Raw genomic sequence first — 17,734 nt, forward strand, 5'->3', positions numbered from 1 at the left:
ATCATGAAGATCCTTATTATTCTCGAGATTCAGCCCTCTGTTTCTAAAAACAGCTGAGAGCATGCCTATATCCCTTGATAGTGGATACGGCCAATTGGAATTCTTCTCTTAAGAAGAGGAGAAAATCCGCGATTTCGGTTTACAGAGGTATTGGAAGAGGACAGCTTCTTCGACCTACACCATCTACGGAAAACTCCCACTTTCGATTGGTAGACCTGCAGGGTAGAGGCTCTGCGGCTATAGCAATTGCAGTTGCCACTTTCTTTGAAAAGCCTCTCGCTCTGACCAGTCTTTCGATAGTCGAAAGGCAGTTCAGGGGAGAGACTTTGGATGTTTTTGTGGAACCTCTCGATGTGGGGGTTGTCTGAGCAGATCGTCCTGTTTGGTAGAGATCTGGGGAAGTCCACCGTCCATTCCAGTACCTCTGTGAACCAGATTTGGGAAGGCCAAAAGGGAGCAATTAGAGTCATTCTCATTCCCTCCGATGCCACAAATTTCCTTACTACTTCCCCCGCCAGCAATTTGAATGGGGGGAAAGGCGTATGCGTCTATGCCTGACCAATCCATGAGGAAGGCATCGATTGCTGTGGCTCTGGGATCTTCTTCTAGCGAGCAGAAGTTGTCTATTTTCCTGGAGAGGAACGTGGCAAACAGGTCGATCTGGGGTCTCCCCCAGAGTGACCATATTTGTCTGCAGACTCCTGAGTGGAGCATCCACTCTGTCGGGAGAACCTGGTTCTTTCTGCTCAACCTGTCTGCCCTTAGGTTTTTTACTCCTTGGACAAACCTTGTACGCAGAATAATGCCGTTCCTCTGTCCAGGTTAATAGAGCTCTCGCTATTTCGTTCAGAGAGAAAGAGTGAGTGCCCCCTTGATTCCAGATGTAAGCCAGAGCTGTGGTGTTTGTCGGAATTGACTTGAACTACCACCCCTCTGACTTCCGCTTCGAAGTATTCCAGGGCTAGATGTATTGCCAGGAGTTCTTTCGCATTGATGTGCAGAGTAGTTTGTTGTCTGGTCCAAATACCTGCTACTTCCTTTTGGACCCAGTGTTGCTCCCCCAACCTGTTTCCGAGGCATCGGAAAACAACACTCGGTGAGGGTTCCGAATCAAGAGGGACACCCCTTCGTTCCTTGTTAATGGGGTTAACCACCACTTTAGGTCGGATTTTATCCCCTGTTGGATGGGGGAAAACGTCTGACAAGTCTCCTGTCTTTTGACTCCACATCCTCTTTAGATAAAATTTCAGAGGTCTGAGATTTAATCTTCTAGGGAAATGACAACTGCTCTAACGAGGAAAGGGTGCCCAGCAGACTGAGGCATTCCCTCGCCGAGGTCCGTTCTTTCCCTAAGAAGTTCGAGATCTTTCTAAGCCTCGAGTAATTCTGTCTTGAGATGGAAACGCCCGAAAACCCCGAGAATCCATCTGTATCCCCAGATAGACTATGTTCTGTCTGGGATCAATTGTGATTTCTCGAGGTTCACGAGCAGTCCCCCCAGAGATTTGTCAAGTTCAAAGTCTTCTCCAAGTCCTTCAAGCACTGAAGTTCGCCGATTTTGCTCTTATTAGCCAATCGTCTAGATAAAGGGATATAGTATTTATCCCCTCTAGATGTAGCCATCTCGCAACATTCATCATTAGCCTCATGAACACTTGAGGGCCGTAGAAAGGCCGAAGCATAGGGCTCTGAATTGGTATACTTTCCCCTGCATCATGAATCGGAGATATTTCTTCGATGATGGATGCAGGGGGACATGAAAGTATGCATCTTGTAGATCTAAGGAGACCATCCAATCTCCTGGACGAAGAGCCGCAAGAACCGATTTTTTTGGATGTTTCCATAGAGAATTTTGTGTTCTCCACAAATCGGTTCAATGCGCTCACATCCAGGACCGGTCTCCACCTCCCGAGGATTTCGGAACCAGAAAAAGACGGTTGTAGAATCCTCGGGAATGCGGATCCCGAACCACTTCGATGGCCTCCTTTTGCAACATCTGTTCTACCAGTTGCAATAATGCTTCTTTCTTGGCAGGGTCCCTGTATTGGGCTGAACAGTTCCCTCGGCCGTTCGTAGTCAAGGGAGGTCTGTCTCGAAAAGGGGATCATATACGTATCCCTTTGTTACCACTGAAAGGGACCAAATTTCTGCCTGTCTCCGAGTCCATTCTTCGGAAAATTTCCGAAGTCTGGCTCCTACCGGTGCTTGAAGGACTGTTGTCTCATTTCGCTCTCTTGATAGGTCTGAAGGAAGACCTACCTCTCTTCTGCACTCCTCTCTTCTTAAAAGAGGGTCTGGCCGAGGAGCTCCCTCGAAAGGGCTGTTGAGGAGTCCGATTCTCTCTCTTAATAGGACCCGAAGTCCTCGATTTCTTTGCAGATTGGGCCAAGAGATCTTGTGTTGCCTTTTCTGTCAAAGAATGAGAAATATCTTTTACTAGATTTGAAGGAAACAATTGGTCCGACAGAGGAGCATACAGAAGAGATGACCTCTGAGTAGGAGTAACTGCTTTCGTCAGAAAAGAGCTAAATAAGACTCTCTTCTTCAGAATACCAGTTACAAACAGAGAGGCCACCTCTCCTGATCCATCCTGAACCGCCTTGTCCATACAGGAAAGAACACTATGAAGGACTTCTGGACTAAGAGATTCATTCTCTTGTGTCTTTTTGGCCAACACCCCAAGGGACCAGTCTAAGAAGTTAAAAACTTCTAAGACATTAAACAATCCCTTGAGGAGATGGTCCATCTCAGAAGTCCCCCATGTGATCTTTGCTGATGACAAGGCTTGTCTTCTAGACGAATCTACCAGATTCGAAAATCTGCTTCGGCAGTGGTCGGGAGAGCTAGACCCCGTGATTTGCCCGTCTCGTACCTTAAATTCCCTTCTTTCCTGATAGTCTGGAAGGAGGGCAGGTAAAGACTGTCTTCCCCGCCTTCTCCTTGGATTCCAACCAATTTCCTACGAATCGGAGAGCCTTGTTTTCATGGAAATGGTTGGCTTCATTTTAATAAAAGATGATTGTTTTCGGGACCTTCGTGCTTGTAAATAAGGACCTTGGAGAAGGAGGAGCAGTCGGGCTTAAAGAGTCCCTAAACTCTTGAAGTAAGAGGGCTGCCAGCGTCTTGTAATCTGACAAACCCGGAGCCGAGTAATCTTCAGAGTCCGAAACCTCTTCCAAATCCATTTCCGAAGAGGAATTGTTTATTTTCAACATGGAGACTGGCCTCTTGCAACATCCAACCCCACTCTCGCAAGAACGACGACCGCCTGTGCGATAACTTGCGTCCCTACGAGAGATAGTTGATCCTGCAAAACGACCTTATCCTTCTCCTGGCAAGAGCGATGGCCGCTGTGCGACACCTTTCTCTCCTGTCAGACGAAGGATGTCCTCTCTATCGCTTTCTCCGGAACCACCTATTGTTGACAAGGGCTACGGCCGCCTGTGCGACAACTAGAGTCCCTGTCAGGTAAAGGTTTATCCTTCCGAAAGCTAAACAAATCCTCTTGGCTTAATTGTCTTTTGGAAGAAGTCCGTCTCTTATTTGTCACTTGTGGCTCATTGCGCCGGGTTGGCGCTCGTGATTCCTTGCGCCAAGCTGGCGCTTCTGGCGCATTTCGGCAGGGTGGCGCTTCTGGCGCCTCTGGCGCATTTCGCCAGGCTGGCGCTTCTGGCGCATATGGCGCATCTGGCGCTTCTGGCTCTTCTGACTCGTATGGAGTCTCAAACGCTCTGGGGCATTGCGCCAGGTTGGCACTTTTGGCGCATTCTTCTACTACTCTTGAGTATAAGCCGAAACTTTCATTTCTTCTTTCCTTCCCTTCGTCTTCTTTATAGGAAGGAAAGAGTCCTTTCTCCTGGGAGTCTCCTTAGTAAAAACTCCTACTAAGGCCAAAAGTTGCTCCTGCACATTAGGATAATTTTTGCAGCCGCATTCTCTTTTTCCTTCCCTGATTCAGGTGAGGGAGGTCTAGAAGCGGAAGGAAACTCCGATTTCCGTTTAGGAACCAATCTCCTTTTCTTTCTTCTCACAATGGTGATAGATCGGAGAAAAGCTCAGGGCTTGAATCCAAGTTGGAGCCTTCCAACTTCTCTTTAAGGGGCGTGACAGTTCATCAGAACTCCATCCCCTTACATTCGGTGAAGAATCTGACGAAGAAAACACTTCTTTAGGATGCTTTTTTCGATAGCGATCATTGGCAGTTCGGGTCGTCACAGAAATCTGCGAGGGGACGCCTGATCGGTAGGGATTCTCCATAACCTCCCTAAGGCTTTTGACATTCCTTCTCCTCTGGGCCTGTGAGCTTGGAAGAGGTCTAGGCCTGGGAGCGAGATGAAGCCGATCAGACGCACCCTCCACTGCACTAGGGACACTTAATTCACTATCACTGTGCTTACCTTTCAACGTCAGCATTTGACGTTCCATCCTTTGTAGCGCAGCTTTAAGATCTGCAATTTCCGTTGCCGGATTTGCAGTCTTAGTACTAGAGGAAGAAGATACAGGTTTAGGGTTAGGTGTTAATTTAATAGGCTCGTTAGAGCGAGACCTACTTACGCTTCTGGAGGAAGCCTTCCTAGCCCTATCCTATCTCATTTCCTTAAATATGAATTTAAATTCTTCCATTCTTCCTCATTCATATTTACACATTCATCACAGGTGTTGAAATTGAACATTCATTCCTTGTACACCCCTTACAAACTGTGTGAGGGTTCTACAGAAGCTTTCGGTAGCCTCACCATGCATCCCTCATTTAGACACTGTCTTCTAACCGTAAAGCTAGAATCCGACATCATGAGAAATATCCAAAACCAAGTCCAAAAACAGTCCACGAAAGAGTATGCCAAACCAAAGATCCAATACGTCACCAAAATAACCGGCTTAGAGGATCAATAGCGATGAAAAAACACGAAAATCAAATCAGGAGTAACAACAACAATGTTGCTGTCACGGCCGATAGAGAAAATCTTGTCTTAGAAAACGGGAATGATTCCTATTCCGCCAACCAGCGGTGGGGCGGTAAGAATCACCTGACCTACCTGTAGAGTGTGCCGCGAAATTCGAATTTCTATCGGGGACGACGGAGTCTATAGCTAAGTATATATCTGCCAGGTAAGTTGAATGCATAATAATATCAGTGTAATAAATAATATTCTGAAGGTTTCCAGTCCTTCACTGTTTTCCTTTGCTCCAAGGGAGCATGTCATGAAGAAAGTTGGCACAATATGTGATGTGCATTATGAAGGAATACTGCAGCTGACTGTATAGCAGTGATTCAAACAATACGATAGCAAGAACAGGCCGAACAGTGGTACAATTATAGTATATTGTGCACCACTTACGCATTGGTCTAAAGCCTTTAGTTGTTTAACACAAAAACAGTACGTATATCGTTTGCCTTGCAAATTGGCCATTTAGGCTTTAGTAAAAGTGCTAGGTCTACAATTAGCATGAACATATGTCTCTATAGGACTAGCCTGATTAAACAACCAAAGCAGTAACATAGGCCTAACTGGATGCACTTCAAAGGAATCAAAGATAGTGCTTGGTACACCTAAGAGTTCCCGTAAACAGATAAGATTATAAAAAGCAAGTCTAAAGTACAAAATGCCACCAGCAATATATTATACATACCCGTCTGCGAACAAAGTTCACGTCTTAACCCCTACAAAAATTATCTTCACAAACGTCCTAACTACTTCACAGACGTCTTTGCTACAACATACCTCGGCAATTGTACTTCGTCTGTCGGGCTGCAATGGCAATCCCTGATATCATGCCACCTCCGCTGACCGGCACCAGAATCGCATCTAAATCTGGAATCTGGAATAAAAATACCCTTTGTTATTTTTCTTACAGAACCCCCGCCAATCACCGGGGACTGCCCACTATATTGCCCTTAGCAGTTCCCAACAGCCACTAGGGGTATCACATACTCTGTGCTCATCTTAAGGTCCAAGTTACACTGCTTTCTGTCTTTTCATTTTCCATTTCATACCTTTGGTTTCTCTTTGCTGAGCTCTCTAACTAACCTATTTTTACTGTGGCCAACTCGTCCCTATCTAGAAACCTGACCAAGTCAGCTCGATAAACTAATTGACAACGAAGAACAGAATATCAACAGCACTGTATGTATTTATGGTGCTTTTACGTTGCATGGAACCAGTGGTTATTCAGCAACGGGACCAACGGCTTTACGTGACTTCCGAACCACGTCGAGAGTGAACTTCTATCACCAGAAATACACATCTCTCACTCCTCAATGGAATGGCTGAGAATCGAACCGGCGTCGAACTGGCGACCACCGAGGTGGGACGCCAATACCATACCAACCACGCCGTTGAGGCGCTTTTAACAGCACTGTGAATCCTAACAAATGATTAAGTTATTACTCGCAAACACTCCATTGAGAGACTTGAAAAACAATCATAGTAAACAATTTTCTTCCCACCTCTTCTAGAAGCTCCAAGGCCATGGTCCCTTGACCTGCTATCACGTCATAGTTGTCAAACGGGTGGATGACTATTCTTCCAGTCTCTTCGGCTACTTCGTCGCACTTGTCCTTCCTGAAATGAGGGTCACTGATAATGGATGATATGAAGGAATGTGGTTAGCACAGGAGAAAGAGTCACAAGAATAAGCTTGTCCTACATACACATGCAGTGCCAAGTTACAGGCGGGCTTCCGTTCTCGAAGGGATGCGCTTGGGCGAAAACCGCCACTTTTGTTGCCGGTAACCGAGACTAGGCCTGTTATGGCACCATAAATTGCTAATTTTATGGCCTAGACAAGCATCATAAAACCGAATCGCCATTACTCGAGTCCGCCGATAACCGGAGACTGCCTTATTAAGAACAGCACACGCTAATAAAAACGTTCTGATTAACTAGAATATTGGCCTGGAATATATGAGATTAATTAGACAATTAGAAAGTTAAAAATGGTAGTATGAAGCTTCATACTAAACTATACAACACAAGAGCAAAATCACAGGGTTGAGACACCATGTCTCCTCTTTAGAGTCACAACATCTAGTAATATACTATTTCTTGAACATGTTTTTCACATACATTGCATAACATTTTCCTCACCTGGAAGCAAATGTCGGGTCACAGTAAATCAATTCAGCTCCGTAGCTCTTGATGGCGCTACACTTCACTTTGGGCGTTCCTTTTGGTACCACAACACTGCATGGAAGGTTGGCGCATCCTGGAATTCAAGCTTTGTTTGAAGTTGGTTCAAAGAGTAGTGACTTTTGTCTTAGAAAATTGCTTTCTGTTTTGGTTTTCCCGACTTTTATCCTTCAGAAGGAATGACGTCACTTATCTACATCGACAACTACAAAGGGAATGCTACAGCTCTAGATTGAAGGTACTGTGCCAACTTCTTCTCTTTTATGAATGACTCTTTTTGGTGGTCAGTCCAGCAGTGGAAAAAACAAGCCCTCGAAGTACGATCCATCCCCAAAGCAGTTTACCCAGGTTACTGCTAAAGCTTGCACACGCACATACACACTCTCCCTCTCTCTTTTTGCAAGCACCAGCAGACTAAGCTGGAATCTAAAACCAACCACCAGGGTGTGATAGATTGTATTCACAATCATTACAATTGGGAATTAAAAATTCCCTACTACTTTCTACAAGCAGATGGTGATAAGGATGCCATTTCTTCTGCTGCAAAAAAAATTTTATATGTATAATAATTACACTAATTTAAGTCTTAACATATTGCTTCTTATCCACTGTTACTCTTTGTTAAATTTGAAGAATGATGACTGCATTTCAAAAAGTTTTTGAAAACTTGATTTCAGAGGTTGTGCAACTAGTTTTTTCTACAACACAGTCTTGATTTTTCTATAAAACTCAGTTTTAATTTCTACAAAACAAAGTCTCAATTTCTGTTGCAAAAGGTTAGGCACCACAGCTGGGACATGTGCACTCTCCTTTCGCAATATAAGTAAATTGCAATCCTCCGCAACCCTGGTTTTATAAAAGCTATATCATTTTATCTTCAAGAAATATGTCATGCAACACAACGCAAATTATGTTCCCAAGGCGCAATGCTAATGTTAAGAATAAAAATTCAAATCTTACTCAACTTCATTGAGTTTAGAAAGAGTCTACCATTACTACTATTACAGTGGATCCATCAAGCAGACAAGGTGTGAGTCCAACTTATGTTGTCTAGCAAGATTCCCTTCTCCTACAGACACCTCTCTGGCACTAATAAACTGATATCAATAGGTCTCCAGCAACCTCAGGACATCACCAATCCTATACCTAGAGATATCAAACGGTACTAGTACTTACTAGCAGCATATGCAATTGCTTGACCGTGATTGCCGCTGCTATGCGTCACAATGCCTGGGCAATCTGGATTGCGCTCCTTTTCTAAGAACACCTGTGGATGACAGACATATGCAGTTAATACTGATCTCCCCCACACATACTCACCTCATGGCATGTGGGCTTTGCATGCTGAGAATGTTAGATCAATGGTCTGCTTCGACTATGAATAATGAATACCAATACGTAATCAATGTCCTATCTACAAATAATAGAAAAATGACAATTTGTCCAAAATTGCATTTTTCCTAACTATACAAACCTGAGGTCCTTTTACAATAGGAAGGTACTAGCGGCAGCTGGTATAGGTCGTAAGCTCGAACAAGGGGTTCGGAACAAGGGGTTTCGGTAGTTAACTGCTTGTCCGACAGGCGCCGGCTTGCGCGCGCGACTGGGAGGTAAACAAATCACTTTTGCTTTTGGCCCAAGCAAAAACTGCAGAGTGAGGGGTGGCATGAGGTGGGCTATGTGTAAAGGACCTCAGGTTTGTATAGTTAGGAAAATGCAATTTTGGACAAATTGTCATTTGTTCCGACACGCATACAAACCTTCGGTCCTTTTTACAATAGGAAGACTCACTTCTTGGTGGGAGGAATCTGAGTCTTTTGTGAACAGACTGGTGTTCGCCCAACCTTGGAAGTCTCCTGGTCGTAAGAGCGAGGGAGGGATCCAAGCCTCACCTGTCCGATTGATCGGGGTGTTGCACCGCAGGATCAATGGTCAGACCTCTGGACCGAGTACTAAGAGAGAGGGCAAGCGTATCTCTTCGTACCAGCAATGTAAGAACTTGTTCCTGTACAGGAGCAAATATAAAGTCATGGGGTTTTGACTCTTGTAGGCATCCACTTCCCCCACCCCTTGTAGGAGGAAGTGGTGGATATTCTGCTCCTATCCCTAGTGAAAAGAGATAGGATGGGGCTCTGTCATATAGCTCACCTGCATCTCGTCCTCATCCAGCGTAGTGACGACCGTGGCCCTCTGCCCACAGGTAGAGGAGGAGGAAAAGATGGAAGAGGGAGCCAGTCACTCACTCACTCACACATCCATCCACACAGTACACAGGACTCGATTGCTGTTTCAGCCTGCGAGGGTCTGGGTTAGCTACACAACTTGTTGAGCAGCCACCACGGGTCCCAAGGAAAAGGTATCCAAGGACCTGTGGGCAATATCCCGAAGGTAGAAGGACGTAAAGGTAGTATGGTTAGACCAGACCCCTGCCTTCAGGACCTGCGCACGGAGAAGTTCTTACGAAACGCCAACGAGGGGCCAATACTTCTGACTTCGTGAGCTCTCGGACGGGACGTACGGATGTCGTCACTACCATCAGCCTCATACGCCCTCCTGATGACCTCACGCAGCCAGAATGAAAGAGTGTTCTTGGATACTTCTTTCTTGGTTACCCCGGTGCTAACGAAGAGGCGTCGACACTCAGGCCTGAGGTGTCGAGTTTTCTTCAGATAGCGCCGTAGCGCCCTCACAGGACAAAGCAGCAGCTCATCCGCATCATTATCGGTGAAGTCCATTAGGGAGGGAATCGTGAAGGACTCGAACCTGTCGTCAGGGACCGCGGTTTCTGAGTCTCGCAACGAAGTTCGGGACGAAATCGAGCGTCACAGATCCCCATCCCCTGGAGTGTCGTACATCATAGGAAAGACCATGAAGTTCCCCTACTCTCTTCGCCGATGCCAGCCCGGGGCCAGCAAGAAGAGGGTCTTGAGGGTCAGATCCCTGTCTGACGACTCTCGGAGTGGCTCGTACGGCGTTCGAGTCAACTACCTAAGGACGAGAGGTCACATCCCACGCAGGGGGCCTGAGTTCCCTGGGTGGGGCAAGACCTTTCGAAGCTCCTCATAAGCAAGGAGATCTCGAACGAGTTCGAGATGTCCAATCCCCTCAGTTTCAGGATGAGCGCCAAGGCGGCTCTGTATCCTTTGACTGTGGGGACTGAGAGAGCTTCTCTCGGCGAAGAAAAACGAGAAATCCGCTACCTGCTGAAGAGTGGCTCTGAGAGGAGATAGACCCCGTCTACGACACCAACCACAGGAAGACGGCCCACTTCCCCTGGTACACAGCTGCAGAGGACTGACGGACGTTTCCAGCCATCTCTGTTGCTGCGCTACGAGAAAAGCCTCTCGTTCGCGAAGAGATGGTGGATAACAGCCAGCCGTGAAGACGTAGGGACTGGACTGCTCGGTTGGTACCGCTCGACGTGTGGCTGGGCGAGAAGGTTGTGCCAAGGGGAATCTCCTCGGTTCTCCTGCGAGAAGAGCCAGCAGGTCCGGATACCAAATGGCCTGTGGCCATTTGGGAGCCACCAGGATCATCCTGAGATTCGGGTGACCAGTGCTCGACTGATCACCTTGCGAATCAGGCTGAACGGGGGAAAGGCATAGACGAAGAGGTTGTCCCACGGGTGTTGAAGAGCGTCCTCTGCAGCTGCCCATGGGTCCGGCACGGCCCGAGAAGAACACCTGGAGCTTCCTGTTGTGCCGGGGGTGGCGAACAGATCCACGACTGGTCGCCCCCACAGGTCGAAGAGCCTTTCCGCCACGTCCTGGTGTAGAGACCACTCGGTCCCTATCACCTGATCCGACGGCTGAGCGTGTCTGCTACTACATTCCTCTTCCCTGGAATGTAGCGTGCTGACAGCTCTATTGAGTGTGCCTCGGCCCACTCGTGCACCTGCCGAGTCAACTGGTACAACGAGAGACATAGGCCCCCCTGTTTGTTGACGTAGGCCACTACCGTGGTGTTGTCGCACATCAACACCACTGAGTGTCCCATCAAGCGGTCCTGGAACTCTTGGAGAGCGAGGAACGCTGCCTTGAGTTCCAGTACATTGATGTGAAGGTGCTTGTCGTTCTCCGTCCCACACTCCTGAAGTTCAGCAACTCCTCCAGGTGTGCGCCCCATCCCTCGGTCGATGCGTCTGAGAACAGCTGCATGTCCGGGGGGGGAGTGCGCAGAGGCACTCCTCTTAAGAGGTTCCTGTCGTCCAGCCACCAGGCTAGGTCCTGCCTCACCTCCGGTGTCAGTGACACTGGAAAGCTTGGGGGATCCGTCGCCTGTGACCAACTCTCCTTTAGTCTCCACTGAAGAGACCGCAGGTGAAGACGCCCGTGAGGGACTAACTTCTCGAGTGACGACAGGTGTCCGATCACGACTTGCCATCGCTGAGCTACCTGTTCCTGCCGAGACAGGAACTGGTTGGCTGCCTCCCTGAATCTGCTGATCCGCGAGTCTGCGGGGAAGACTCGCCCTGCTACCGTGTCGATCAGCATACCCAGGTACTTCATCCTCTGCTTGGGCTCGAGATCGGACTTTTCGAAGTTCACAACGATCCCCAGATCGCGACAGAACTCGAGCAGTCGAGTCCCTGTCCTGTAGCAACTGCGAGCGAGCTCGCCAGGACTAACCAATCGTCGAGATACCTCATCAGACGTATCCCGTGCGAATGGGCCCAAGCAGACACCAGAGTGAAACACTCGCGTGAACACCTGTGGGGCGGTTGAGAGACCGACGCAAAGTGCCCTGAACCTGTACACCGTCCCGTCGAGGATGAAGCGGGAGGTACTTTCTGGAGGACTGATGAATGGGTATTTAGGAAAATACGCATCCTTACAAGTCCACTGCAAAGGCATGACAAATCGTTCTCCCTGATGGAGTCGATTGCCACTGAAACGTCGCCCTGTTCTCCATCGTGAACCGGGTTCTGGCAGAACAAAAACCGGTTCAGAGGAGAGAGATCTATCACCGGCCAGGGCGCCAGCCTCCCGTTATCGGGACTTTTCCACCCCAGGAAGAGTCGACTGTAAAAAGGCCTGGGTGACTGTATCCGTGACGATTTATTTTTACAGATCTCTTGACTCAGCATGGTCTTGATATTTCCTGTTCTCAAAACGCATTGTCCTTCGATGACCCTGGAACGTAACGACTGCTGTTGGACCGGGTTGGGAGGTTGAGGGGTGGCGAAGATTCGGAAGGGTAATAGATTATCCCTTCCCGAAAGGACATCTACCACAATCCAGGCTCTCGGCGTCCGTTAGCGACGCCAAGCTTGACCCCAATGGGCTGGCCAGGGAACACCCCCACCCCCCTATACTTAGGCCCAGGCAGCAGGTGAGGGGGAACGCCCGTCCCCTAGCGTTTTCCACCCCCCATTTCTTCGACTTTTCCCCACCAGGCCATCCACAGGAGGAGGTAAGGGCTGGGATGGAGGGCTATGGTTACCGGACTCACCCCTTGGTAGAAGTCGCAAGAAGGACAGAGGTCTTTCCCCGGAGGGGCTTCGACGCAGCTACCATCCCTTAGCCACCGAGGAAAGCGCTAGCCGAGCTCTTAGACTTTGGCCCCGGCCAGTCCGGAGGCTGCCCAAGAAGCCTTCGAGGGGACTGTCCTGGTGAACCAATGACGGTCACTTGAGTCAGTGCGCCAGTCTGTTCCACCGCAGCGTCCCACCATCTCTCATTGGGAAGGAGAGATGTGGAACTTCCGTAAAGGTCCGTTTTGCGAAGACCCAACGCCGATTCACGAACCGGAAGGCCCCCTGGAAACCCGAAGTAAAGGACCAGCGTCACCCTTGCGTCGGAGGAAACCAAGTGGTTGGCCCACCCAAATGGTTCACCGTCTGAGGTGGGCAAGGAAGGCAGAGGGCTCTTCCCTCCAGAACTGGCAAAGCTTCCTAAAGGCCGAGTCCATCTTCGGGGAGAAATTCCCCAGGGAGGGGAAGGTTGGCTGCGACCTTCCTTAGATACTGTCGAGGGACCACAGATCTAGCCAGGAGGACGGCCTGGGAAAGCCTGCCATGGCATGTAGATTCCAGGCCGAGTGCCTCTTTGCTGCGAGAAACCATAGGTTCTCGGGACAGGAGGTGCATGCAAGGAGGGACACCACCCGGAGTCAGCCTGGCTAAACTTCCGGGTTCACCTGCTTTGGGCGGCATCGGAAGCCTCGGATGGCACGTAATTAAAAACGCCGTCTGGTCGCAACGCAGAGGAGGTCGGAAGCAGATTGCTAGAACCTGCCAGATTCTTGATCGAGGAAAAAACCCGTATTGTACCGGAGACAAAGCGATTCTACCTGGGGGGGGGTCCAAGGCACACTGAAGTCTGCCAAGCTCGGAACGCAGGCTTCTGGCAAACCCAACCGTCGGTCTGGGTTCCCTCTTAGGGCCCCAGAAACGACTCGAGCCGGGACGGTGGGCTCGGATGGTGGTGGGTAGCGGCGATCCTTCACCCCGAGGCGTTTGTGCTGACGAATCCAGCGCAATAACCTCGGACAAAGTTGCTCTGAGGATCTCATGGAGTAACTGCGTCCTGCGGGAGGTCGGGACCATTCCAGGTCCCTTCAAACAGGAGCAATCTTCCCGAGGACCCTTCCTACCCATCGAGGGGAGTGGAACAGACGACAGAACCCCTCTCGGTCTCCTCCAACCACCGTGTGCGGTAACGACCTGGCTAGAGGTCTCCGAAGAAACCGTGGGCCTGGTAACGTATGACGACGTGGTGGGGATCCTGAGGGGCGCACCACCCCTCACGATCCACTCCTCAATACCTCGGCCCCTCCCGGTGTAACTCCCGAGGAGGTTGAAGGTATTGGTGGAGAGGCAGACCTGAACGCTCCCTCCTCGCTCGCTGGCAGGAACCAGTGGGCTTGGGAAGACTGGAAGGCGATCGTCAACCCGCCGGTGCGGGCGATTGAGCTGCAGGCCTAGTCGAGCCGTCTCGCTGTGGAGGACCGGGCTCGGACGACCGAGAAACAGCGGCACCCCGGTCTCGTGTGTTTCAGAGGCCACGCTGGTGCTGGTCGCCGTAACCCGATCGCTCTCTGTGGAGAGTGACGGGTCCAGGCGACCGGCGAGCTCCACATGTCACGGTGAGACCGTTGGTGCGTATACCTCACGGAGCGTCACGTCGATTGGTACCAGCCGTGGCTGGTTGCCGGCAGAACGGGGGGGGGGACTCCTCTTCCCAGCCATCAGCCCGTGGCCTGGATCATGGAACCGTCACGTCCCGCCCCGGGTGGCCAGCTGATCGCCGCTTGAGGAGAGAGAGCGGAGAGCTGGTAATGGTGAGAGTCGCGTGGAGCGGCTGTCACCAAGGAGCTTCCGGCTCCGTGCCCCAGTGAACCTGACGCTGAGATGGCTCAGAGGTCTCTGGTTCCTAGCCTGCACGGTCGCTGGTTAGGCGGACCCGTGACACTCAGGTACCTTCGCGCGATGCGAGAGGGCAGAGGAGGATATTGCTGCCGTGGCACTGGAACCAACTAACAGCAGGTGGATGCGAGGAAGTGCCGGGTGTTAGCCGGCCACTCCTCTGGTCCCCGTAGTCCTTCTTCCTTGCGGAAGGAACGAAGAGGAACGGGTCCTGCCTCCCGAAGGAAGGCAGGAACGGTGACCAGGCGGAAGGAACAACCCCCCGTCTCACCAGGAGCGAGACGGGGGCCCACCTTAGAAGTTCCCGAAGGAGGGACTTCTTAGGGGGGGGGGGAGGACGACCTTCTTCTTCTTAGGCGGGGGAGCCTTAGAAGAAGAAGGGGTAAGAGGAGGCTCGGCCGACGACGGACGACGACGAAGAAGACGATGAAGACGATTGACGGGACAACCTTCCTTCCTCCTTTCTTCTTCTTCTTCGTCAAAACCTCCTCAGGAACCCGAATGTCCAGATATGTTCATACCAGAGCGGAGCCGGGGCTGCTGTTGACCGAAGCAACAGGGCCCGGACGACACCTGTCCAAACAAAAAGAATCAGCAATCTGGGAGCAGCGAGGGAGCCAGGAAACAGGAACCAACGTCAGGCAGGTGCAGGCAATCACTAGGAACAGCAGAAGAAGGACCAGGCAGGAAGCAGGTACAGGCAACAGGCAGCAGTGGTCATCAAAGTCAACGTCCGTACAACCCTGTGAACAAGCGGCTTTTGGGACAGGGCACGGGGGGGGGGGGGGGGCACAGGCAGGTACGGCAGGCTGTTGCAGGCGGTCCAGTTGGACGGACCAGCGGGCACAGACAAATCCTTGGGTACTGGTGGGAGGTCCAGGGGCTGAAGCTCCTTAGGGCACACCGAAGTCCCGGTCGCGGCAGACACGGCAAACCCAGGAGGCTCGGCATAACACAACCCCCGTGGGTACAGGCGGAACTGGCCCCTGCCACCGATGTAGTTGGTTGGTTGGTTACAGAGGGGACCGCGTTGGAGGGGGTTGTACAAACCAGGTTGAGGAGGTTGGAAGCGTAGCCAGGGGTGTTGAAGGGTCGTGGTGGTGGTCGTTAAACCGTCGCATTGCGTGACCGCCATGGGAGCCAGCGAGAGATGGTAGAGCAAGCCCCTGGACACTCGGCAACGCCCTGCAGCCCCCAACGATAGCCCACACCTGTTCCGAGGTCGTCCTCCTTCGCGGCAACCGCACACCTGAGTGGAAGCAAAAGCGGGATGATTAGCAGGATCCTTCTACCCGCTCGCCGCGAAGACGAAACGGATAGAGGACCAGAGTAACCAAAACTCGAACTGTCAGGGTATCATAGCGCCCCTCCTCCACACTCGGACAAAGGTCGGGTGAGGAAGGAGAAGGACCTAGAAACCCCCCCCGAAGGGGAAGGCACCAAAAGTTGGGAGCTGAGGGGGAGGGAGGTCAGGAAAGAAGCACGAAGTGTCCGTCACCAAAAGGAAGTCGGGGAGGGAGAGGTTCCGACGACTCCTTTGCAGGCCTTTCGATTCTTTTCTGCACCCTCATGCAAAGGTCCACTGCGCCGCCCCGAACCAAATTATTACATCACTTCACAGGTGGGCTCGGCTAGGGTGCATTCGCGCCCACCCCCGACACCGAGCGGCCACAAAATATTGTGGGTCAATTTACCGGGATGAATGAGCCGGAACTTTCCGGCATTTGCGCCCTTCGGTACCCGGGGCATAGTCTACCGTGGGGGTAGCGTAGGCGAGGAGATTCACCATGATTGACCAAAATAAAAAATCACAATTCAATGAATGAAACAGAGAAAATGATTGTTACTTACAATGATTCTTTTCATACACAAACAAACAAAAACCATATAACTCAAGGAAAGCAACTGACCGATAAGCGGGCCAGGAGAGTCGTCGAAACCCCACAAAACGTCTACTCGCTGTGAGGCCGAAAGCAAAAGTGATTGTTTACCTCCCAGCGCGCTTTGCGCGCCGCACTGTTCGGAAACAAAAGCAGTTAACTTACCGAAACCCCTTGTTAGAAGAAAGCTTAGACCTATCCAGCTGCCGCTAGTACCGTTCCTATTGTTCAAAAGGACCCGAAGGTTTGTATTGCTCCGTCCTGTCGGAACAATGGTTTAAGGCTGGGAAATATAAATGGCTTATAACTTATTGCTAAATATTTCAGTCAAAATTCCAGCAATTTTATGAAATAAATGTACTACATTCTTATTCTAAGGCCATTTACATTCTTGGTTAACTCAAATTCCTGGTCACCTGTATCTGATAGAACAAAGTCTAAGTTTCAATACTCAGCTTACAGCATTGCAAGCACCCCGGACTTTGAAGGAACCAGTTTTCTGAAGATTTTCTGTTTTGAAATAAAGCTTCCTTCCTGCTAAGGGAACTCGACGCGCCCCTCACTCCGAGAAACGGGAGTTTCGGGACGGTTCGGGGATGAATCCTTGGATCCTCCTGTAGGCAGCCCGCACTTCCGTGATTCCTACAGGATAAGACATCCCTCACTGAGATCAAGGAAAAAGAAAAACAAGGAGTTAGCAAGACAGAGGAAGAAGAAACTCCATGGCATACACACACCACAAGCTCTTGTTTATATTACTTGAAAGTGTAGGTATGCATACACCTCTGAAAATACTATGTAGTAATGATAATCATTAGTATGCCACACTGCAGGATTAAGCAAAAAGCATATTAAAAAGAATTTCCAAGGTTATAAAATACTCGGTACAAAAAAACAAACCTTAAATATTAAGGCAACCCCCATATAACAACGTTGTTGAAAAACAACCAGTTTTGGACAAGTGAATGGGATAGTGGGAGGAGTCAGGGCCACTGCGGTCAGCAACTTTCTGTGGTAGGTAGGCTACTTCTGAGGGATTCTGACCTGACCAGACTTTCCTAACCTATCCTTGGATGCCTTACACTAATCTGACCAGGAGAGGTTGGGGTCGTGGTGGGAAGGGGGGGAAATGGACTTTAATACCCACCACACTCAGGAAAAAATATACAAGAAAATAAAAATTGTATATATCTTGGTAACACGTAACAAATTTGCAATACGGTTTCTTGTTTGATTTCTGTTATAAATGGGGAATAACCGCGGCAAAGCTTCATTAAACTAAACAATCCTCCTAAAAAATGACATTTTATTTTTTAAATAAGATAAAAGTTTCACTTATATCTTAACCGGAGGGTGGT

At 49.8% G+C, this 17,734-nt stretch overlaps 1 protein-coding gene across 1 annotated transcript in view; it reads right to left on the reverse strand.

Moving 5' to 3' along the window:
• The window catches only part of LOC135204854 (probable serine racemase), a 77,431-nt gene that overhangs the window by 38,534 nt on the left and 21,163 nt on the right, over window positions 1–17,734 (reverse strand). Inside the window, 5 exon segments of the mRNA XM_064235065.1 lie at window positions 5,724–5,820; window positions 6,449–6,563; window positions 7,089–7,206; window positions 8,307–8,397; window positions 16,837–17,040. Coding sequence (XP_064091135.1) covers window positions 5,724–5,820; window positions 6,449–6,563; window positions 7,089–7,206; window positions 8,307–8,397; window positions 16,837–17,034 — 619 coding nt within the window. The 5' untranslated portion in view covers window positions 17,035–17,040.

Source organism: Macrobrachium nipponense, chromosome 47 (assembly GCF_015104395.2).
Source record: "Macrobrachium nipponense isolate FS-2020 chromosome 47, ASM1510439v2, whole genome shotgun sequence".
NCBI classification, from domain to species: Eukaryota; Metazoa; Arthropoda; class Malacostraca; order Decapoda; family Palaemonidae; genus Macrobrachium; species Macrobrachium nipponense.